At 39.6% G+C, this 18,371-nt stretch overlaps 2 protein-coding genes across 2 annotated transcripts; both read right to left on the bottom strand.

Moving 5' to 3' along the window:
* Positions 1-7,973, bottom strand: zgc:101540 (hsFATP2a_ACSVL_like domain-containing protein). Its single transcript, XM_068723464.1, has 10 exons — positions 7,446-7,973; positions 5,731-5,940; positions 4,283-4,441; positions 4,070-4,194; positions 3,772-3,966; positions 3,108-3,198; positions 2,686-2,884; positions 2,351-2,448; positions 2,117-2,247; positions 1-908 (listed from the first exon to the last, which is right to left on the bottom strand). Exons 1-10 carry the CDS (start codon positions 7,921-7,923, stop codon positions 732-734), a joined length of 1,863 nt encoding a protein of 620 aa, XP_068579565.1. The 5' UTR covers positions 7,924-7,973; the 3' UTR covers positions 1-731.
* A 1,685-nt stretch (positions 7,974-9,658) lies between these two features.
* LOC137880944 (long-chain fatty acid transport protein 2-like) lies at positions 9,659-18,349 on the bottom strand. Its single transcript, XM_068722546.1, has 10 exons — positions 17,541-18,349; positions 16,874-17,074; positions 16,632-16,787; positions 14,972-15,096; positions 14,697-14,891; positions 14,516-14,606; positions 13,894-14,092; positions 13,719-13,816; positions 11,602-11,732; positions 9,659-11,503 (listed from the first exon to the last, which is right to left on the bottom strand). Exons 1-10 carry the CDS (start codon positions 17,998-18,000, stop codon positions 11,327-11,329), a joined length of 1,833 nt encoding a protein of 610 aa, XP_068578647.1. The 5' UTR covers positions 18,001-18,349; the 3' UTR covers positions 9,659-11,326.
* Between the last annotated feature and the right edge of the window lie 22 nt (positions 18,350-18,371).

Here is an 18,371-nt window from a genome sequence, read left to right as displayed (position 1 = left end):
AAAAAGACAACCAGAGTTTAATTATTAAAAGTACAACAGTGGCAGTAAGACATACCTGTATATCAAATACTGTCAGCATTAAGAAATACATTTACAAAAACTGCAGAGATGCACGGAAATTGTGTTAATAAAAAAAGTACTCTTTCAACCCTCCTATTATCTTTGGGGTCAACTTCAATGTTTAAAGTCTCTAAATGATGAGTGTCCCCCAGCTGTATAAAAACTCTTAAGACATTGTTTTGGCTGATTTTGAGGTCACTATGCAATGTTTCAATCTTTAGGGGCCTAACCTGCCATAGCACATACCTGTAGTAGTGTGAGAACCCCTGATATGTCCCATTTTGTGCCAGTGAGGTTTAGTCACAGCTCTCTGACAGTGACTTAGAGGAGAATGGGTCTGAAACTGAGGAGAATGTTGAGAAGGACCCTGATTATGAGGATTTCTCCTCAGATGAGAATAAGACCTTTGAGGTTGCCCCTCCTGTCGCCTCTCAAACACCAGCCGGAGATTCTGGGGTCATGTTTTATCACAAACTACCTGACACAAGTTGGGTAATAGGTTGAATTGCAATCATTTTCTGTGGGTCCAATTGACCCTCAATGATAAAAGATAACAGGTTAAAACATTATGCAATGTGTCAAAGTCTGTCCCTGAGATTAGTTGACTGTTTAAAAATTTCCAAGAATGAGGTGTTATCTGGTTCAATACTTGCTACTTTAAAGTTTCTGTGTTAGAGTTTTATATCCCGACAAGCGATTGCTCTGTAGATGTCTTCAGTCAGAGGAACATACATCTTTTTCTCAAGATCTAAAAAGTATAAAGGATCTTCGATGTGAGCTGGGTTGAACCCCTCCTCCACCAACTTCACTTTCTTCATCTTGAATGTCCCCGTCATCTCCAGGCAGGGCTACAAATCAAACATTTTATGAATATCTTTTTTTTATTTAAGTTTGAAAAATGTTTTTGGTTTCAAATTTGGTAACACTTAATATGAAGGTCATGTTTATAATGCACCATAAGCACATTCATAAGATATTATCATGCATTTATTAGGCTTTATAAAACTCTTTAAATATTTATACTCATGCATGACAACTTATAAAAAGGGTTTATAATGTTTTTATAATGTTATTATAAGTGGTGGACATAATGTAAAATACAGTACAGACAGACAGTCATTTTTACTTGGTATATCAAAAGTCAAATTATTGCTGAAATCCGGGCTTTTTTGCGCCAAGCACCCAAACTGAAACATCACGAATAGACAAGCTAGTATGTCATAAAAAAATCATGTAATAAAAATAAAAAGTATCTGTAAATAAAAAATAAAAAACAGCTGAATGATTTTATTTTTTATCTAAAAAGTGCAGAGGAGTTGGATATGGAGCTAAATCCAGGTCAAAAGTTTAGATCATTTGAAAAAATAATTTGAACCTGAAAGTTCAAGTTATGGTCTTGAACATTGAAAAATACAGCAATGTATTCAAAATAAAAATAAGTGAATGAAAAGTTTTTTAGGGTTGGATATAATTTTGATTCAGTTCTGGATTTTTTTTTAATACATTTATTTTTTCATTTTTCACTTTCATATATATTTTGATATTTGAGGTCTTGTATTTTTCAGTTTCAGATTATATATTTTCAGATTCAAAATAATTTTTTTTCGTTTTCAAATCTATACCCAGGTCTGAAAATATAAAATCTGAAACTGAAAAATACAATACCTCAAATATCAAACTATAAATGAAAGTGAAAAATGAAAAAAATAAATGTATTCAAAAAAATTCCAGAACTGAATCAAAATTATATTCAACATAAAAAAACTTTTCAAAATATTTTTTCAAATGATCAAAATTTTTGACCTGGATTTAGCTCCATAGTTGGAGGGCTTTTTTCAGCCCTGAGTGGGTGTCTGTAGTTTTCCTCACACGCTGCCCCAACAACCTCCACCGAACAAGTAGGGCAGCCTGTGTTCTGACCGAGAGGCAAAACCCAGCGCAGGAAAGTCCTCAAATCCTTTGCTACTGCTTTAAAACCCATAAAACCTTCCTATAATCAGATGCCTCAAGGCTGCAGGTGCATGAAATAAGATAAAAAATGCTACGCTTTTTTTACCTGAATCCTGATGAATCGAGGTCTTGCGTACGCTGGGAGGTAGTTCACGACCTGCTTGTAGGTGTGCAAACAGTCAAAATCTTCCTCTTCTTTCAGAGTGACAGCTGCCATGCCGATCCGACCCTCGTGACCTAATCAGACAATTAAATTGGTTACATATAGAAAATATTAAAAAGCAGAAAATACAGCATTTCATTTTAACATAATAATGTCTAACATTGTCAGTGGTTTTACCTTCAACTTTAACGCCGTAGACATTTGCCTCCAAAATGCTGTTAGCCATTGAGAGAATGTCTGCAACCTCCGATGTGGCAACGTTTTCTCCTTTCCATCTGCAACAACAAACAAGCAACAGACACGACAATAAGAACTTCCTGACTGGCACCAGATTTAAACAAAAAACTGAAAAGACATCTTTTGGAAAAAACTGCCAGTCTTTTATAATGTGAAAACCACACTAAGCCGTCTAAATCTAATATATCCATGTTAAAACACCTAAACAAATGGAAAACCTCCTATCCTTTGAGAGAATTAAAACAACAAATCAACACAAATGTGTCACTACTTGCCTGAAAGTGTCTCCAACTCGATCCTGAAAGTACACAAACTTGTTGTGATCAAACCAAAGTAAATCCCCAGTGTTGAAGTACAGGTCGCCTTTCTTCATCACGTCACGGAGTCTCTTCTTCTCCGTCTGTTGCTGGTTGCCAGCGTACCCAACAAAGGGTGATCTCTGAGTAACCTTTCCAACCAAAAGTCCCGTCTCACCTGACAAAAAAAGACACATTATAGTTTCCACTCGACCCGAGGTGACACCTTAAAGTTGCATGTTTCTTCCAACCAACAATCCAAATCATATTAAATTTACAATAAATAAAACTGATAAAAAAGGGAAAAAAATGAATTGATTATCAACATGTGTACTGCTGCTCTTGTATCAAAGAAAGAGAAATAAGAAAAAGGCGTGTTTCCACCCGTAACAGTGACTCACCTATGTCTGCCTCGATGCACAGACCCTCAGAGTTCCTGACAGGCTCATCCTTCTCAGTGTCAAACTTGATCAAAGTGTACGGGAAGAAAAACTAGATGGAAGAAGGTTATAGTAAAAGTGAATTAGTTAAATTAGTCTATACTTTAACTATTTTATGACATACTATACTATGACTTTTTAGACATATTATACAATGACTATGTTATGAAATATCATGCTTTTGACTTTTGTATGACATACTACAACCATATAGCAGCTCTGTGAGGCTGTACTAAGACACAGTGGTGCTTTGAGCTAAATGTTTGTTTAGCAGGCATAATGTTTACCATATTCACCATATTAGTTTAGCGTGATAGCATGCTAACATTTGGTGTCGCTAGAGGGAAAAATTAAAGAATCACCGACATATATACATTTCATCTTGTGGGGAACACAAACGTCTGCAACATTCTCATTTACTCAAAAACTAAAATGTCAACCTCATGGTGGCGCTAGAGGAAAAGTCAGGGGATCAGCAGCATTATTAGGATTCATCCTCCGGAAACCAAGAATGTCTGTACCAAATGTATTAACAATTCAGCCCACAGTTGTTGAGATATTTCAGCCTGGACTGAAGCAGTGCTGCTAGCGTGGCTGATGAAAGCGGACACTTTCCTCTACTTACCCTGTGGACAAAATTGACTCGCCCAACTGCACCGATTTTGGACGTGTAATTGATGAAGCCGATGTTTCCCTCTGTGGCAGCGTACAACTCTCTGACTTTAATGTCGCCGAAGCGATTCAGAAACTCAGTCCAAATGTCTGTTCGGACTCCATTGCCGATGGCGATCCTCACCCTGTGGTTCTTCTCATTGTCTTTCTGCAAAAGGTGAGTTTGACTCCGGGTCAAAACGGAGACATGCAAAGCTTCATATCTTCCATCAGAACAATAGTTTATTATTTGAACTGGAGATTCATTTTACCCTGGGACAGTTGCAGAGGTAGCGCATTGTTTCACCGATGTACTGCATCACTGTCACATTATACTTCCTGCAGTCGTCCCAGAACTGAGAGGCAGAGAACTTTCTCCTCAGAACAATGGTTAGACCTGCAATAAACATCATATAACGCAGCTTTTATCTTACTGTAAATGTACACAGCATCTTCTTAAGTGCCCATTGAGAGGAGTATATTACCTCTCTCCATGCCTCCGACAATCCCGATGAGGAAGCCTGCACTGTGATAGAGAGGCAGATTGATGTAGAAGATGTCCTCCGATGTGACTCCACATACCGCCTGGAGGAAGGAGGCGGCCCAAACCCTCTCATGGGTGACAACGGCTGCTTTAGGCAAACCTTCCAAAGTCAAAGATAATAAATCATCATCAGGTACAGCTAGTATTAGGTATATGCAGTTTGAAAGGAAACTTCTCACTCCTGCAGTATGAGCCAATTCTCTGCTGAATATTTTCTTTAAAGCTGCTCTAATCAACATTAGAGGACGTTCTAGTGTCATTCAGCTCATTGTTTGGGTTTTGCGGCCTGCAGCTTTACTGTTTGGACTCACTCTCACCTCCGTCATCAGATGTGATAAACCCACTGTACAATTCCTGCTCAGCACCAACCGCCAGACAGACAAAGTTAGCGACTAGAAGTTAGGGAGCCAGAAATTTCCTTTAAGAGTGTTGAAAATGTTGCTCCTCATCTGTTGGATTTGTAAATGAGTAACTGTTAGTTAAAACTTTCATCTATCCATCCATTATCTACGCCTTATACGGGACCGGGTAGCAAAGGCAGCAGGCTTAACAAGGTATTCCTGACATCCCTCTTTTCAGGAATGTTTCCCAGCTCTTTTGGAGGCACCCCGATGAACAAGAGCCCAAGATACTTAAACTCCCTCACCTGGGGCAGTGACTTATCCCAACCTGGAGGGAGCAATCCACCGTTTTCCATCAGAGAACCACGGTCTTATACTTGGAGGTACTGACTCTCACCTCAAAACACATTTAGACTGGATGGGCACGGTTTGCCAAAAGGTCTGAGTCTGATTGCCTGATTTGACCTAATGTACTACTCAGCTGACCTCACAAGTAGGCGATTTGATTAGGTATTTTTCCTTCCATGCTGACTGCAGCCACTGTTTGCTGAAAAAAGAGCTAAGTACGTTTCGGTTTCTACAGAGAGAGTTAGAGTCTTGGCTTGACTACAGGAACAGTGTGTGAAAAGACATCAAGCTCCTCTTTAACACATGCGTAAGAAATACTGGATGTGCAAGTCTTTTTCCTAACCTGCAAATATTATCCAGGTAAAACTGTCAACCAGTAGACAAGCTAGTTAAAATCTTACTAGCTCACATACATGAACACTTCACAGCACCATGAGCCTCTTAAGAAGAGTTTCAGTTCCCACTGAATAGTTTGAGAGAGTTCATTGGTGAGCACCCAAGAAGAATCGAATGTTCACCCTTATTGGTATGAATGCAGTGGATAAAATATAAGGAAATACAGTTTAACTGCACCACAAAATGAGCCTTAATAGTTACCATGAAGTGGAACCTCTCTAAAACAGTTTCAACAACACATTATGATTTATTGCAGGACTGTTTATTAGACTGCATTGGTTTTAGCTGGGTGTTCCTGGTGTACCTGTGGTGCCCGACGTGTAGATGTACAAAGCGGTGCTCCTGATGTTGACGTTGGCTCTGAGGTCCCGGGACAGCGGCTGATCGGAGGCCAGGGAGATCTTGTCAGACAAAGTGTTGATGCCCTGGATGCTGCAGGTCTCCGACATGAGGTACACACTGATACCTTGCTCTCTCAGTGTCGGTAGAACCTCCTCCAAAGCGTCCTGCAGCTCTGCAAACAGAGAGGCATTCAAGCTCCACACAATATGTCAAGAGCGCTATGTTGCGCAATGCAGCACATGTAGGCTTCATGTTACCTCCCATCCCACTGGGACACAAGCACATGCTGCAGGAAACTAAATGTGTGCATTTCTCTGGGGGGTAACTCTAGCGCCAGTTTTCAGAGTGCCTCAAATTAACATCAGGACTGAATGTACAGCACACCGACTGAAACCATGTGGGGGGGATTACATTTTTAATCACTATTCATCACTTTTGCTGAGGAAGCTGTTAGTTAAGATGACTCATCAACTGTCCTGTAAAAGTTCACTACTTTAAAATCACACTGCTATGTTCTTCAAACAAAAGAGAGATACAAGATTTGAACTACTATGATTTTGTAATGGTTGTGTTATCTAGAACAACATGAAACAAGTCTTGGTTTATCCTGTGGAGATTAGGACTGGGTGACAGTAACTCAATATTATCAGTTGTTGTCTTTCCATATAATCATACTGTGACGAAAACACAAAATAACAATTCCAATCATATAGTAAACACATATTTCAGTTTTAATCTTGTTCATTATGTCTTGTCAGATCTAATGCAGACTGAAACCATCATAAACAACGTTTAATCTGTGGTAAAACTTATTAATGAAGGCTGATTAGTACTCAGCGATCATCAGCGTTCTTATCTACACAAACCTCACTAGCAATACGAGGCCTGACACTTGATAAGAACATTTAAATAAAGGTATCTTTGTGTTGTAATCTCGAGAAGATTACTCAGATCGGTTAAATAACTCAAGGTAGCAGTACCACAGTGGTCCTACGTGGACATTGGACTGTTCCTCATACAGACGTCTAGAGTTCAGAGAGTTCACTTTACTATTTCAGTTGATACTGTGTTAACATGGTGCATATTCCTAATATATGCTATAATTACAGGGGAGAATCGCGCAACAGAACAGACTGGTTGGTTTCTGGGGCTCAAGCCAAAATAAAGAATCCACAATGCGTATTCTCTGCCGTTTGCTCTGTGCCCAAGGTGCCCATATAGGATGCACAGTGGGAGGAACCGGGATATTTGGGGCAAAAGTTAGTTTTGAGCCCTCTTGGCAGATAGTGACTTATCATGTTCTTTCTTTGTGTTCCATTATAGAAGTTCATCATATGGTTCTGTTTGTATTTGTATTGAAGCGTAACCAGTAGCTGCTGTCAAATAAATCTAATGCAGTAAAAAGTGCAATATTTACCTTTTGAAATGTAGAATAAAACAGCATAACATAGAAATACTAAAGTACAAGGACGTCTAAAAAACAGTATTAAGTAAATGCACCACTGAAAGTTGCACATAATGGAAATACTGAATGTACCAGTAGCTCATAGTTGTACTTTGCACGTGTTTGCATGCGTAAAGATTTGGTGGAAGAGCCCAGAAGCAAAGAGAGCTGAAGACCCCGACTCTCCTCCTCTGGGCCCCTGACTCATGCATTAACACGATTCTGTATCTCACCTTGAGAGGCGATGATCACTTTGGCCCCGCAGCAGGAGAAACAGTGCAGCAGAGACTTAGATCTGATGTTAAAGTTGAGCAGAGCAGCCGGACAACCCAGCTTGGTCAAACCGAGCCAAGTCCACACGAAACTGGGCTCGTTGGCCAGAAACAAGGCGACCGCGTCCCCCTCCTTCAGTCGGGCTTCAGCCTGCAGAGCCCTGGCCACCTTGTTGCTCTGTTTATCCACCTCTCCATAAGTATATTCTCGTCCTTCGAAGTGCAGAAAGATCTTACTTGGATGCCTCTTCACCGCATCCAAGAAGCAGTCCAAGACGCTGTAAAAAGGTTTGCTTTTCTTGTAGCTGACGAGCCTGAAGCCGAGTTTTACGCTCGCCAGGATGTACGCACAGTCCTCGCCTAAGTGAGGGAAACATGTCCTGAGGAATGAGAAGGATAGAATAGCCAACCCGGCTAGAACGGTGAACCAGATGTACATGTTTGCAGCGCGCACTTCGCAGCTGGCATCCGTCCCTGAGGAGGCGAGTGTTGTGAGGCTCAGGGAAATTTGTGACAAAGTTCACCCGCCCAGCCCGGGGCGGTGCTCCACTGTGGCCCGCTGAGCCCTCCTTCATTCCGGAATGTCTTTCTGGTTGCCAGACCGGGAGTTTCCTCATCCTCTCTGAACTGATTTTGCACTAATTTCTACCCATATTTATCTATATTTCTTCTATCCATCGTTATCCTCGTGTTGCATTAGCATAGCTCCCCTGTTATGTGGCACAGCCGGATTCCATTAAGTAGTGAGAAAAGTGATTAAATTAGCTGACGAAACATTAAGAAAAAACCTCTGCATTGGGTTAAAACATTTATCTGCAGTTTACTTCCTGCTAATTACTTTTTACATGGTTATAAAGTGCCAGCAGCAGAAAGGAGACTGAATTATGATGATTCTACGGTACAATAATGTATAAATAACAAAAGTCATGTATACCACGACATAACTCTGCAAATGGCAACCCGAATAATAAATACGAAATCTGAGCAAGCGGTAGGCGTGCACTCCTTAAACTGAGCTGTATTTGTCTGCTGATTTATGAGGAGGGGCATAGCTACAATTCTCTCACGCACGCGCACACACGCGCGCGCGCGCACACACACACACACACACACACACGCCATAGGTTAAAAATATCAAGTGGTGAGGGTGGCCCCTTTCTTTTTGTTATTGTAGCTGTCCCATTTATGGAGCAAGGCTGCAACTAAGGGTTATTTGCATTACTGTAGGCTGTTTTCCCCAAATAAATCAATTGAATGTGTCAGAATAGTTCACAAAATTCCAATTACCAGAATGATGTCCTCAAATTACTAATTCCAAAAATATCAAATGTAAAGCTATCTGAACCAGAGTGAAGTGGTAAATACAAAGCTGTAGGTTGATGGACACAGAGAAACAAACTTAGAGCACAAAATTAACTTCAGGCTAGACTCGATTTGGACTCGACTGCTGTGAGACATAAGTTGAGACATGACTTGAGAATTCAAAGAGAACAACTTAAGTCTCAAGTTTTTAACACACACACACACACACCAAACTTTTAATTAGGTCTGTTTCGTGGTCTCAGCTATATGAAAACACCAATAACATAGATTTAAAATCAAAATGTTCAAATACGACTTAGATGGTGGGCATTCAAAGACTTGATCATTTATTGATCACTTGCCCTCAAAGACTTGTGACTTGTCTCGATTAATTTAAAACGTAACAAGCTGGAGCCTGCAAATGTTGGCCTTTTTGTTGATCAGTGATTCAATGATAATCCAAATTCAGGGGATCAGGGATTCTCAAACTTGTTGGAGCCAGGGACCCCTCACATACTGTATGCTTATACTCTTGGATGCCAATGGAACCATTTCAACTTTTCATCCTAAATACATAAGACCTGTTTTATACAGAAACACATTTTAAATTGAATTATGTTAATACCATGTGTATATATATATATAAACAAAGGTTTTTTTTCTTCCAAGTAATTGATCTTAAAAGTTTTCAGAAAGTGAGCAGTAGCAAAACTGGCATTGTCCTAATAAATCCATTTAACTATAGCAGTTTAAAACTGACTTTCAGTATTCGCTTCAACTTAAAAATTATGAACAGTACAAAGTTGTTTGATGCTATAATAATGCTCTCAATATCGTATCAAGAACCTTTAAAGTAGAGTAAAAAAACGTGATAATGATGGATGGTTCTTTTATCATTAGGTTGCACATTTTCAATAACAAAATTTGAGTGAGATTAACAATCTTGTTGATGATATTGTTGACATCAGTGACCTGGGGCCTGTTGTTCGAAAGTAGAATAAAGACATCCAGGATAAGTGGGAAAGCCATTTCTAATTACTGTAATGACTGCAATAAAATCAGATTTGAGCTGGCAAACAATATAAAGGGTGTTTATTTACAATGACGAACACACGAATAGGCCCCAATTATGAAAAATTACTATCGTAATAGGCTAACTATTTCTTTTTTTAATTTGATCATGTTTTGTTTTATTTCTTTTTTTTAAATAATAATTTAGCCTACGTGTTTGTTAAAAAACGAGGCCAATGCGTAGCCTTCATCAGAACATGGAATGACTGTATAAAACACATTAATTTCTGATCAGCGCAGCCGCTGATTCCAAAGATAACACAACAGAATCAACTAAGCTTGGCATTTAGCCTGGTCTGGAGCAGGCTAGCTGCAGAAAATAAATCACCATGGTAACTTGACCAGGATAAAGTTATCCAGCTTTCGAACAACCGACTGCAGGCTAAATTCAGCCAGGATAACCAACATATCCCGGCTTAATCCCTTATCTAGGTTTCGAACAACAGGCCCCTGTTCTCCTTAAGCTTGAACTGCCCAAACTCATTCCCCATGTGTGTCTTTGCCTGTCGAGGTGTCCTCCATGCTGCTGATCCCTGGTCAGCTCCAAGGGCAGCGCAGCCTGGGTCACCCTGCACCCGACCAGAGGGTGCAGGGTGCAGTCGAGTTCCTGTCCCTGGAGCTGGTCATATTGTTCAAAAACACTTTGTTGTGCTTAAAAACCCCAGATGATTTAGTCAAGATACATCAAATTACACCTTTTTTTTTTACACATTACTGTCCACCATAAAATAAACACGTGTGAATATTTAAAAAAAAAATACTTAAGTTATCTTTAAATTTAAATTACATAATTTAAGAAGGAAAAGCACAGGTGTTACTTATACTGTTAACAGCTTATGGAGCCACGTTAGTGCGTCGGCATGCACAGTGGAAGGGCTCTGGTTATTTATTCAGCTTTATGACGTTGGAGGACCTAAATAACAAGCAACTGCATTACTTTCTCCTTCTATTGATGAGTTTGTGCTTGTGATTGCTACAATCATATTTTGTTTAAAACTATGAGCAGAAATAAAGAGTTAAATCTATAGAAAATTCACAACATTGATTAGAAATATCTGAAGAAGTTATTTTTTTTCCATCGCTCAGCCCTACAGAGAGGGAGGAACCAAACAACAAACAAGAAATCTATTGTTTAGAAGGCAGAGATTCTAGCTCCTACACTGACAATAACCTCAATAGATCAGAATGGTACGCAGTATGTCACTGTTTGAATAAGGAGCTCAGAGCTCTCAGTTTTCTCAACTGGAAAAACTAGCTTTCTTCCTCTAACTGAATTCACATCTCAGTGCAACAAGCTCAAACATGTTCTCTGTAGGACAGTTAAAGTCATATGGGATATGTATGAAATTACTGCAGAAGGAAAAGTACAAATATAAACGGATAATTCAATCACAAAACTTCAGGTGGCTGATGTGTTACAGAGCAGACAGGTGGATTTGTCCTTTACCACAGAGGCAACGAAAGCCTCTTTAAATTTTGATCTTTCCTGATGTAATTGAGTTGAACATGTCCACCGTAAGTGGGACATAATTCTTGTCTTTTTCATCCAGGAAGTAGAGCGGGTCAGTCATTTGATTTGGGTTGAAACCCTCCTCCACCAGCTTCCCCTTCAAAAGCTTGAAGGTGCCTGTAATGTCCATGGAGCTCTGTAATCACAACAAAATGAATTGTTAGGGGGAGGAAAAATGTGATGCTTTTTACAAGATGCTTTGTAAAGAATATTAAATAAAAGAGGTAAAAATACCTGAATCCTCATAAAACGCGGCCTTGCGTAGGAAGGCAGGAAGTTTTCAACGTGTTTAAAAACACCTGCAGAGTCAAATCTCTGTCCTTCATTTAAAATAACGGCAGCCATTCCAGCTCTCCCCTCCTGACCTGGAAAGTTCAATCAGAAGACAATAGTTTCCTGATGTAACACGTTTTTGACTGAATAAACATCTGGTGCAGAGGTTATTTCAGCTGGTGGGCACAAAGTGGATGTGATTGTTATTCAATGCATTCTGGGAAATGTAGGATCCATTGATTTTGGAGCTTTACACATACGAGGGACCAAAGGCTGGGGCATGTTGAAATGAACTAGTTCATACAACATGTCGCGCACAGAGCCAAGACTAAAACTCTCAAAGCTGCTCTGAACGTCTACATTGAACACCAGTCAAGTTGCAGTTTACATCCATGTCTGTCAAAAATGTCATCACTTCATCATTTTATCCTTTTGACATTTGTGTGAAATTGTCATGATGTAAACAGGAAGTATAACGTTGCCATGGATTCAGTGAGTTACAGAGCCTGTCTCTGTTATGACTCTGAGAAGAAATACTGCAATTTTTGACATAAACTGGCAATCAGGTTAAAGTACCTTCTCCATGAGGTGTGTGTCACAGCCGCTGCACCAGTAACCGTTGACCGTGTTGGTGAGCGGGCCAAATCATTGAGACAAACTGACTTCATTTGGGGTTTTTTCGAACACTTTTCAGTTCACTTCTTTCAACTTTGCCCTCTGTGCTGCCTGCCTGTCTTTTGCCACCTCTGATTGCCACTGTACATAACCTGCTGAGTCCCAGTTCAGAGGTGGGATCCTCTGAGAGACACAACCAACAAAAGTGGATCGTTAAGAGGTGGAGCAGGTTCATCCTTCCCTTCACGTCTGTTTAAGTCTCGAGCCTAAAACTAAATATACATTCAGGCGCTCCCTGTTTACTCGAAAAGTCAAATATTTCGGCCAAAGTTTATGACCAGGACAATGATCGACGAAGTGTAAATACCACTAACAAACTGGGGCAAGTGCCATGATACCTGAGTTTATGGTACGAGTACCATACTTCAATACATGAACGACTCCATAAACAGTGTGTCTGGTTAATGGTAAATGTATCCAAACTTGTATTAACCTTTTGCTCTTTGATCTGGAACATATCCAGACTGTATAAACATTAGCCAACAATGCAGTTTATAACTGACCTGGATTTTATGGTTCTATCATTCAACTGGACAGCCATTTGAGTGCAAAATACCTACTACACATAGTAATGATGTATATGGAGAGGTGTCTTGCAGGATGGCGCCCTGAGCAGATGGGACTGAGCTACTGTCAGCCCTGACTACAAATACAATGTAGTCACAAGATATCTATCTTTGAGCCGCATTAACACTCCATTAGACAACTGACTGACACAATATAATATATGATACAGACAGGTAGGTTGTGTGTTTCAAATCTTAACAAGGCATACAAGGCTGCATCAATTGGACAGGCCTCGATGGTCTGTTACAACAGACTCACTCAAGAAATACATCCTCAAATAAACAATAAATGGGAGTAGAGCTGCTCCAAACAGATCAACTTATTTATTTCAGTTACAAAATAATCACAACACATGAACAGTGTATTCTGAAGCAAAAAATCTAAATGGGTTTGAGCTTGGACTTTACTCGCTCTGAGCATCAGAGAGAAAGCCATTTCAAATAAAATGCGAGTGGAAGGAAGGCGCAGTATGTGAGATGGTGGTGAGTTTGCAGATAGTAACCAACTGAAACTTGGTTATAATACATAAAACAATAACAACAATAAGCTAACAACTAAATTATTTCTAACAAAGATGACCTTTTAATGATTTTGAAAGCTGGCTGAGGTTTTTCATATGAAATCAAGCTTCCTTAAGAGCTTAAACAATATGCTGCCTGTCTATGTTTAATGTTATTGTAAAGTGAGTGTTGGACACATTGTGCTTTAGGACATTATGAAAGCCATTTTTCATTTTCATTTCATTTATATTCTGACATCTTATAGACCAAAGGATTAATTTAGAAAATAGCTTAACAAGAAAGAACAAAGAGAGGAAGATGTGCAGAAGATATTACCTGCCACTTCGACTCCATACACATTGGCTTCTTTAATGCAGTCAGCCAGCGTGATGATGTCATTCACCTCATTTGTAGCCACGTTCTCTCCTTTCCATCTATTGAAAATAATAATGAAAAAAAAGTTTAAGGCTAAAGCAAAGCTTAAAAACCTGACACTGAAAGATGAACTCACCTGAAAGTGTCTCCAACTCGATCCTGAAAGTAGATGAAATTATCTTCATCAATGCGCAGCAGGTCCCCAGAGTTGAAGTACAAGTCTCCTTTCTTGAGGACGTCATGCAGCCTCTTCTTCTCAGTCTGCTGCAGGTCTCTCACATAACCCAAGAACGGAGACCTGGCTGCTATTTTAGATACCAGAAGTCCAGTTTCTCCTGCGGAAAGGACGTACAGGACAGGTCAGAATTTCATTTTGTCCAATAGTTTGTGGCAGATACACAAGTATTTAGTTCAAGTAACGCCTCACAGCTCCGCTAACATGGCTATAGACTCTTGACAACTTTATTCATTTGGATATGTTGTAATATTCTTTATTCATAAACAAGAGTTGTATGTCCCATTTTCACTACATGGTAATCTAATAATTGTTTTAAGATTAGACTCTACCAGGGGTATATTAGGTTAAATGTAAAAAAAATGTCCAAGAGTCAAATAAAAGGACATCGAGTCCCTTAAAAACATAAAATGATTAGGTGTAAACTGCACTTTTGGTCTCCATATTACTCGGATGAAAAAAGGAAAGACAACTGAGGACATGATCTCTGTGTCCTCAAGCTACCACCCAGGTACTAACACACCTTTGGCAGCCTCTATGCACAAACCAGAAGAATCCCTCACAGGCAGTCCTTCGTCTACGTCAAATTTGATCACAGCATATGGAAAAAACCTCTGCAAGATATATAAAAAAAAAAAAAGTAAAACATTGTTATTGATTGACAGATTCAACTTCATAATGTGGAATGAGATGAGGACTTTTACCTTGTGGATGAAGGTGTCTCGACCAATAGCTCCGATCTTACCGCTGTAATTCAGCACACTCCAATTCGCTTCAGTTGCTCCATAAAACTCCACGATTTTAACGTTTCCAAACCTGCTTATGAAGTCCCTCCAGACATCGGCTCTGATCCCGTTACCTATCGCAAGCCTCACTTTGTGTCTTTGATCATCGAGTTTCTGTCGGGGAGAAACCAACAGCTTTATTTGGTTTTTTTATTTCTGGTGAGCATTAATGTTAGTGCTGTGACACACAGTACCTTTGGTGTGTTGCAGAGGTAGCGCATAGTCTCTCCTATGTACTGTATGACAGTGACGTTGTGTTTTCTGCAGTCATCCCAGAACTGAGATGTAGAAAACTTGTTACTCAAAGCCACTGTGGTACCTACAAACAGCAACAAGATGACAAATAACAATCTTCAAGTATAAGATTGGTGCTATTTATCCATGAAAAGACCAAAACCAACAACGAATTGATCTACAAACAAAATATCTTCTGTGTAGCCAAAGCCATATAGCAGTTCCTCCCTCCCATCTGTTCATCTGAACAGAAAGATTTTTGAAACACTGGTCCTGGATAAATCAATGTCTAAGCCTTAACTTTTGGTCAAGTTAGCAATCAACGCTGCTCGTTTCAATCATTTATCTCAGACACATGCACTCAGTCAGCCTGTGTCAGCTTGTTTGTTAACCCTCCTGTTATGTTACGGGTCAAATTGACCCGTTTCAAAGCTTGAAAATCTAGAAAAAATATTTTAAAGCACTTTTTCTGTATGAAACTTCTTCTGCTTGCCTTAATTAGTGTAATCAACGTTAAATAAATGGTACATATCATGTATTTGCAACCCCTCCCTGCAGGTTTACGATGTTTATGATGTTCGGGTCAATTTAACCCAGCAGTGAAAATGGAGGCTATAAGGGGTTAGAAGTGTGAAGTTTAGACCATTTATTTTTTTGAAAATGTGAGACAAAGTATGTATTTCTTACTCCCTCCCACCATGTTTCACCCCATTTCACACACACACACACACACACACACACACACACACACACACACACACCGTTCATCGTGCTCATCTCTTGTTCATTTTTGTAAATGTCTGTTTCTTAACACTATAAATTAACATAAATCAAGTTTACTTTCAATACAAATCCTTATGATTCATTTGGCTTGATTTTGAGTGAGCGGGTCAATATGACCCTGAACAGCAGAGGTGTCACATCTCTATTTATCTACATCACCCCATGAAAAAAAGAAAGTTTCAAAATATAAAAAAAAATTAGAAATAAATGCATGTTATGGTAGACTAATGCAATTTATATATAGGTTTTTCCAAAGTACCTAAAAAATTGTTTGAACATATTTTTCAGAAAAACAAGTGAGTTATCCTAATTGAACTATGATTGGGGGGGGGTTAATAACGCCATTCCACTAAATACTGATTGAATTGTTAGTAATGGAGTTGGTGATGAGGTACAAACTATATTTATTAGGATTTTTTGGTTTCTGACCACTTTTGTATGATTAAACATGCACCGGGTCAAATTGACCCGGGAACATCATGGCTGTACATGAGAAACAAACATAACAGGAGGGTTAATGTGACAATAAATATAATCTTTAGATTAGCCATTTTTACAACCCCTTGTTGGAAATCAGTGCACCAAATGTGAATTATTCCGCAGCTGAAAATAATCCCCAACAAATGGATCATTTATTCTGCCTCTTTAGAATTGAATGGGCCCAGGGCTGAGTGCCACACACAAGGTAGGGAAGTTGAAGAGTATTGAGAGACTGGCTCATGCATTTATGGTTTTGCTCTTTTCATTGGATTTGCTGAGAAACATACAACACCAACCTTATTCCTCAACAAAACTTTTCTCACAGTTTATCAAATAAATACCCAAAGGTGTGCTTACCTCTGTCAATAGCTGCAGCGAATGCCATGAAGCCGGAGGTGTGATAGAGAGGGAGGTTAACATAAACCACATCGTCAGATTTCATTCCTGCTTGACTATAAAGGCAAGATATGGACAACAGTTTGGCCGGAGGGATCAACGCTGCTTTAGGGAAACCTGTTGAAAAAACAGCCAAAGATATAGCGCAGGAACCATTTATTTTACTGTTAACCGCTGAATATTTAACACCTGAAGTAGCTCACCTGTTGTCCCGGATGTGTAAATGTAGACTGATGGATTTGATTGAGACCTTAAATCTTTGGATAGAGGCTCAGAGGAGGCCTGGCTCATTTTGTGTTTGAAGCTCTCCACATCTGCAGTTTTGCATCGGTCAGCCAGGATGAAAACTGCGACCTGCTCGTCCAACAGACTGGGCAGAACCTCCTCCACAGCATCCTGTAGCTCTGGAAATGAAATCAAATGAACATCTTCAGGTTTAGTTTCAACTCTGGGCTAACGCAGGAGGTAAAAAAAAAAACTACAAACTTCAGCGCAATAGGGTATCTGTCATTACAGAACAAACATCAAGTAGCCCAATCTACCAAGCCATGGTACAAATAGCATAAAGGAAATGTGGGGAAGCCCGTTAGAACGAGCCTGATGCAGCGGAGTAGTTTCATTTATTATTTACAGGTTCTATGCTTAAGTTTGTCAGCAGAGTAGATGCTGGAGTTGATCCACATCCAGCAGAGCCAAAGCTCAGTGTAACATTTAATTATCTACTGTCCTCCACAAAACCAGTCAAGTTGAAGTTTACATCCATTTGAGTAAAAACTCTTTGAAGTAAAACAATAAATTAAAACTCTCAAGAACTGATGCGGATGAAGTTTGATATTTCCTGCATTGTTCACACATACAAACAAACCTTACCTTCAGCTGCTACCAGAGTCTTGGCTCCGCTGCACTTGAAGCAGTGCAACAGGGACTTGGATCTGATGTTGTAGTTGAGAAAAGCAGCGGAACATCCGATCTTACTCAAACCGAGCCACAGCCACAGAAACATCGGGTCATTTCTGAGGAACAGCGCAACCGTGTCTCCTTTTTGAATGACTCCGCTCTGCAGCAAAACCCGTGCAGCTTTGTTACTGAGCTCATCCGCGTCCCGGTAGGTGAAAGCCTCATCTTTAAAAAGGACGAACGGCTTGAGTGGTTGAGCCTTCACCAAGTCCAGAAACCGGTCAAGGAGGAAGTAGTTAGTCTGCATGCATTTCATGACATGGTCCCTTGTTTTTAATTTGGCCCACACGAACCGGGCATCCTGGAAAAAGTGCAGGTGGCGGAATAAAAAGGCGAGAAAAAGCCCAGCTGCAAAAACTACCCAAACAATCATGTTTATCTGTGGATGTATGCTTCAATCACGAGTTCCACACTACTGAGAGGAACATGGTCGGAGCAGAAATATATACATATATATAGGCGGAGCACAATTCAGGGTTGGAAAAGGTTACTTAGTTTTACTACTCTAGTTATAAAAACTGAACTGAATAATGTCTGTGGCCTCATCAATGATTTACACCGAAGAACAGCTAGATATCGACATTAAAAAGGTGCAACTAACGGTCATTTTCACTTGATTATTTTCATTATTGATAGCCTATAAAATGACAGAAAATGTAAAATATAATAGTAGAAATAGGGCTGCATTTAGTTTATATAACCAAAAGTAATCTCTAATAAAGACTTTCACAGGATTTGCTGAAG

This window comes from Cebidichthys violaceus, unplaced genomic scaffold, assembly GCF_023349555.1.
Source record: "Cebidichthys violaceus isolate CVI_PGR_0920_01 unplaced genomic scaffold, fCebVio1.0.p SCAF_3, whole genome shotgun sequence".
NCBI lineage: Eukaryota > Metazoa > Chordata > Actinopteri > Perciformes > Stichaeidae > Cebidichthys > Cebidichthys violaceus.
The sequence above is the reverse complement of the archived record's forward strand: the minus strand, read 5'-3'. Positions and strand labels throughout refer to the sequence as shown.

Bases quoted from the DNA above. Each gene is read 5' to 3' on its own strand.
- LOC137880944 (XM_068722546.1), bottom strand. From the start codon at position 18,000: ATGATTGTTTGGGTAGTTTTTGCAGCTGGGCTTTTTCTCGCCTTTTTA. The intron at 14,607-14,696 runs GTAAAAGTCCTC...TATATCTTGCAG, and splicing joins GAGACACCTTCATCCACAAG to AGGTTTTTTCCATATGCTGT. The intron at 11,733-13,718 runs GTAATATCTTCT...TGAACTTTCCAG, and splicing joins GTATGGAGTCGAAGTGGCAG to GTCAGGAGGGGAGAGCTGGA.
- zgc:101540 (XM_068723464.1), bottom strand. From the start codon at position 7,923: ATGTACATCTGGTTCACCGTTCTAGCCGGGTTGGCTATTCTATCCTTC. The intron at 4,195-4,282 runs GTAATATACTCC...TGTTTATTGCAG, and splicing joins TGTCGGAGGCATGGAGAGAG to GTCTAACCATTGTTCTGAGG. The intron at 2,449-2,685 runs GCAAGTAGTGAC...TTGTTGTTGCAG, and splicing joins CGAGTTGGAGACACTTTCAG to ATGGAAAGGAGAAAACGTTG.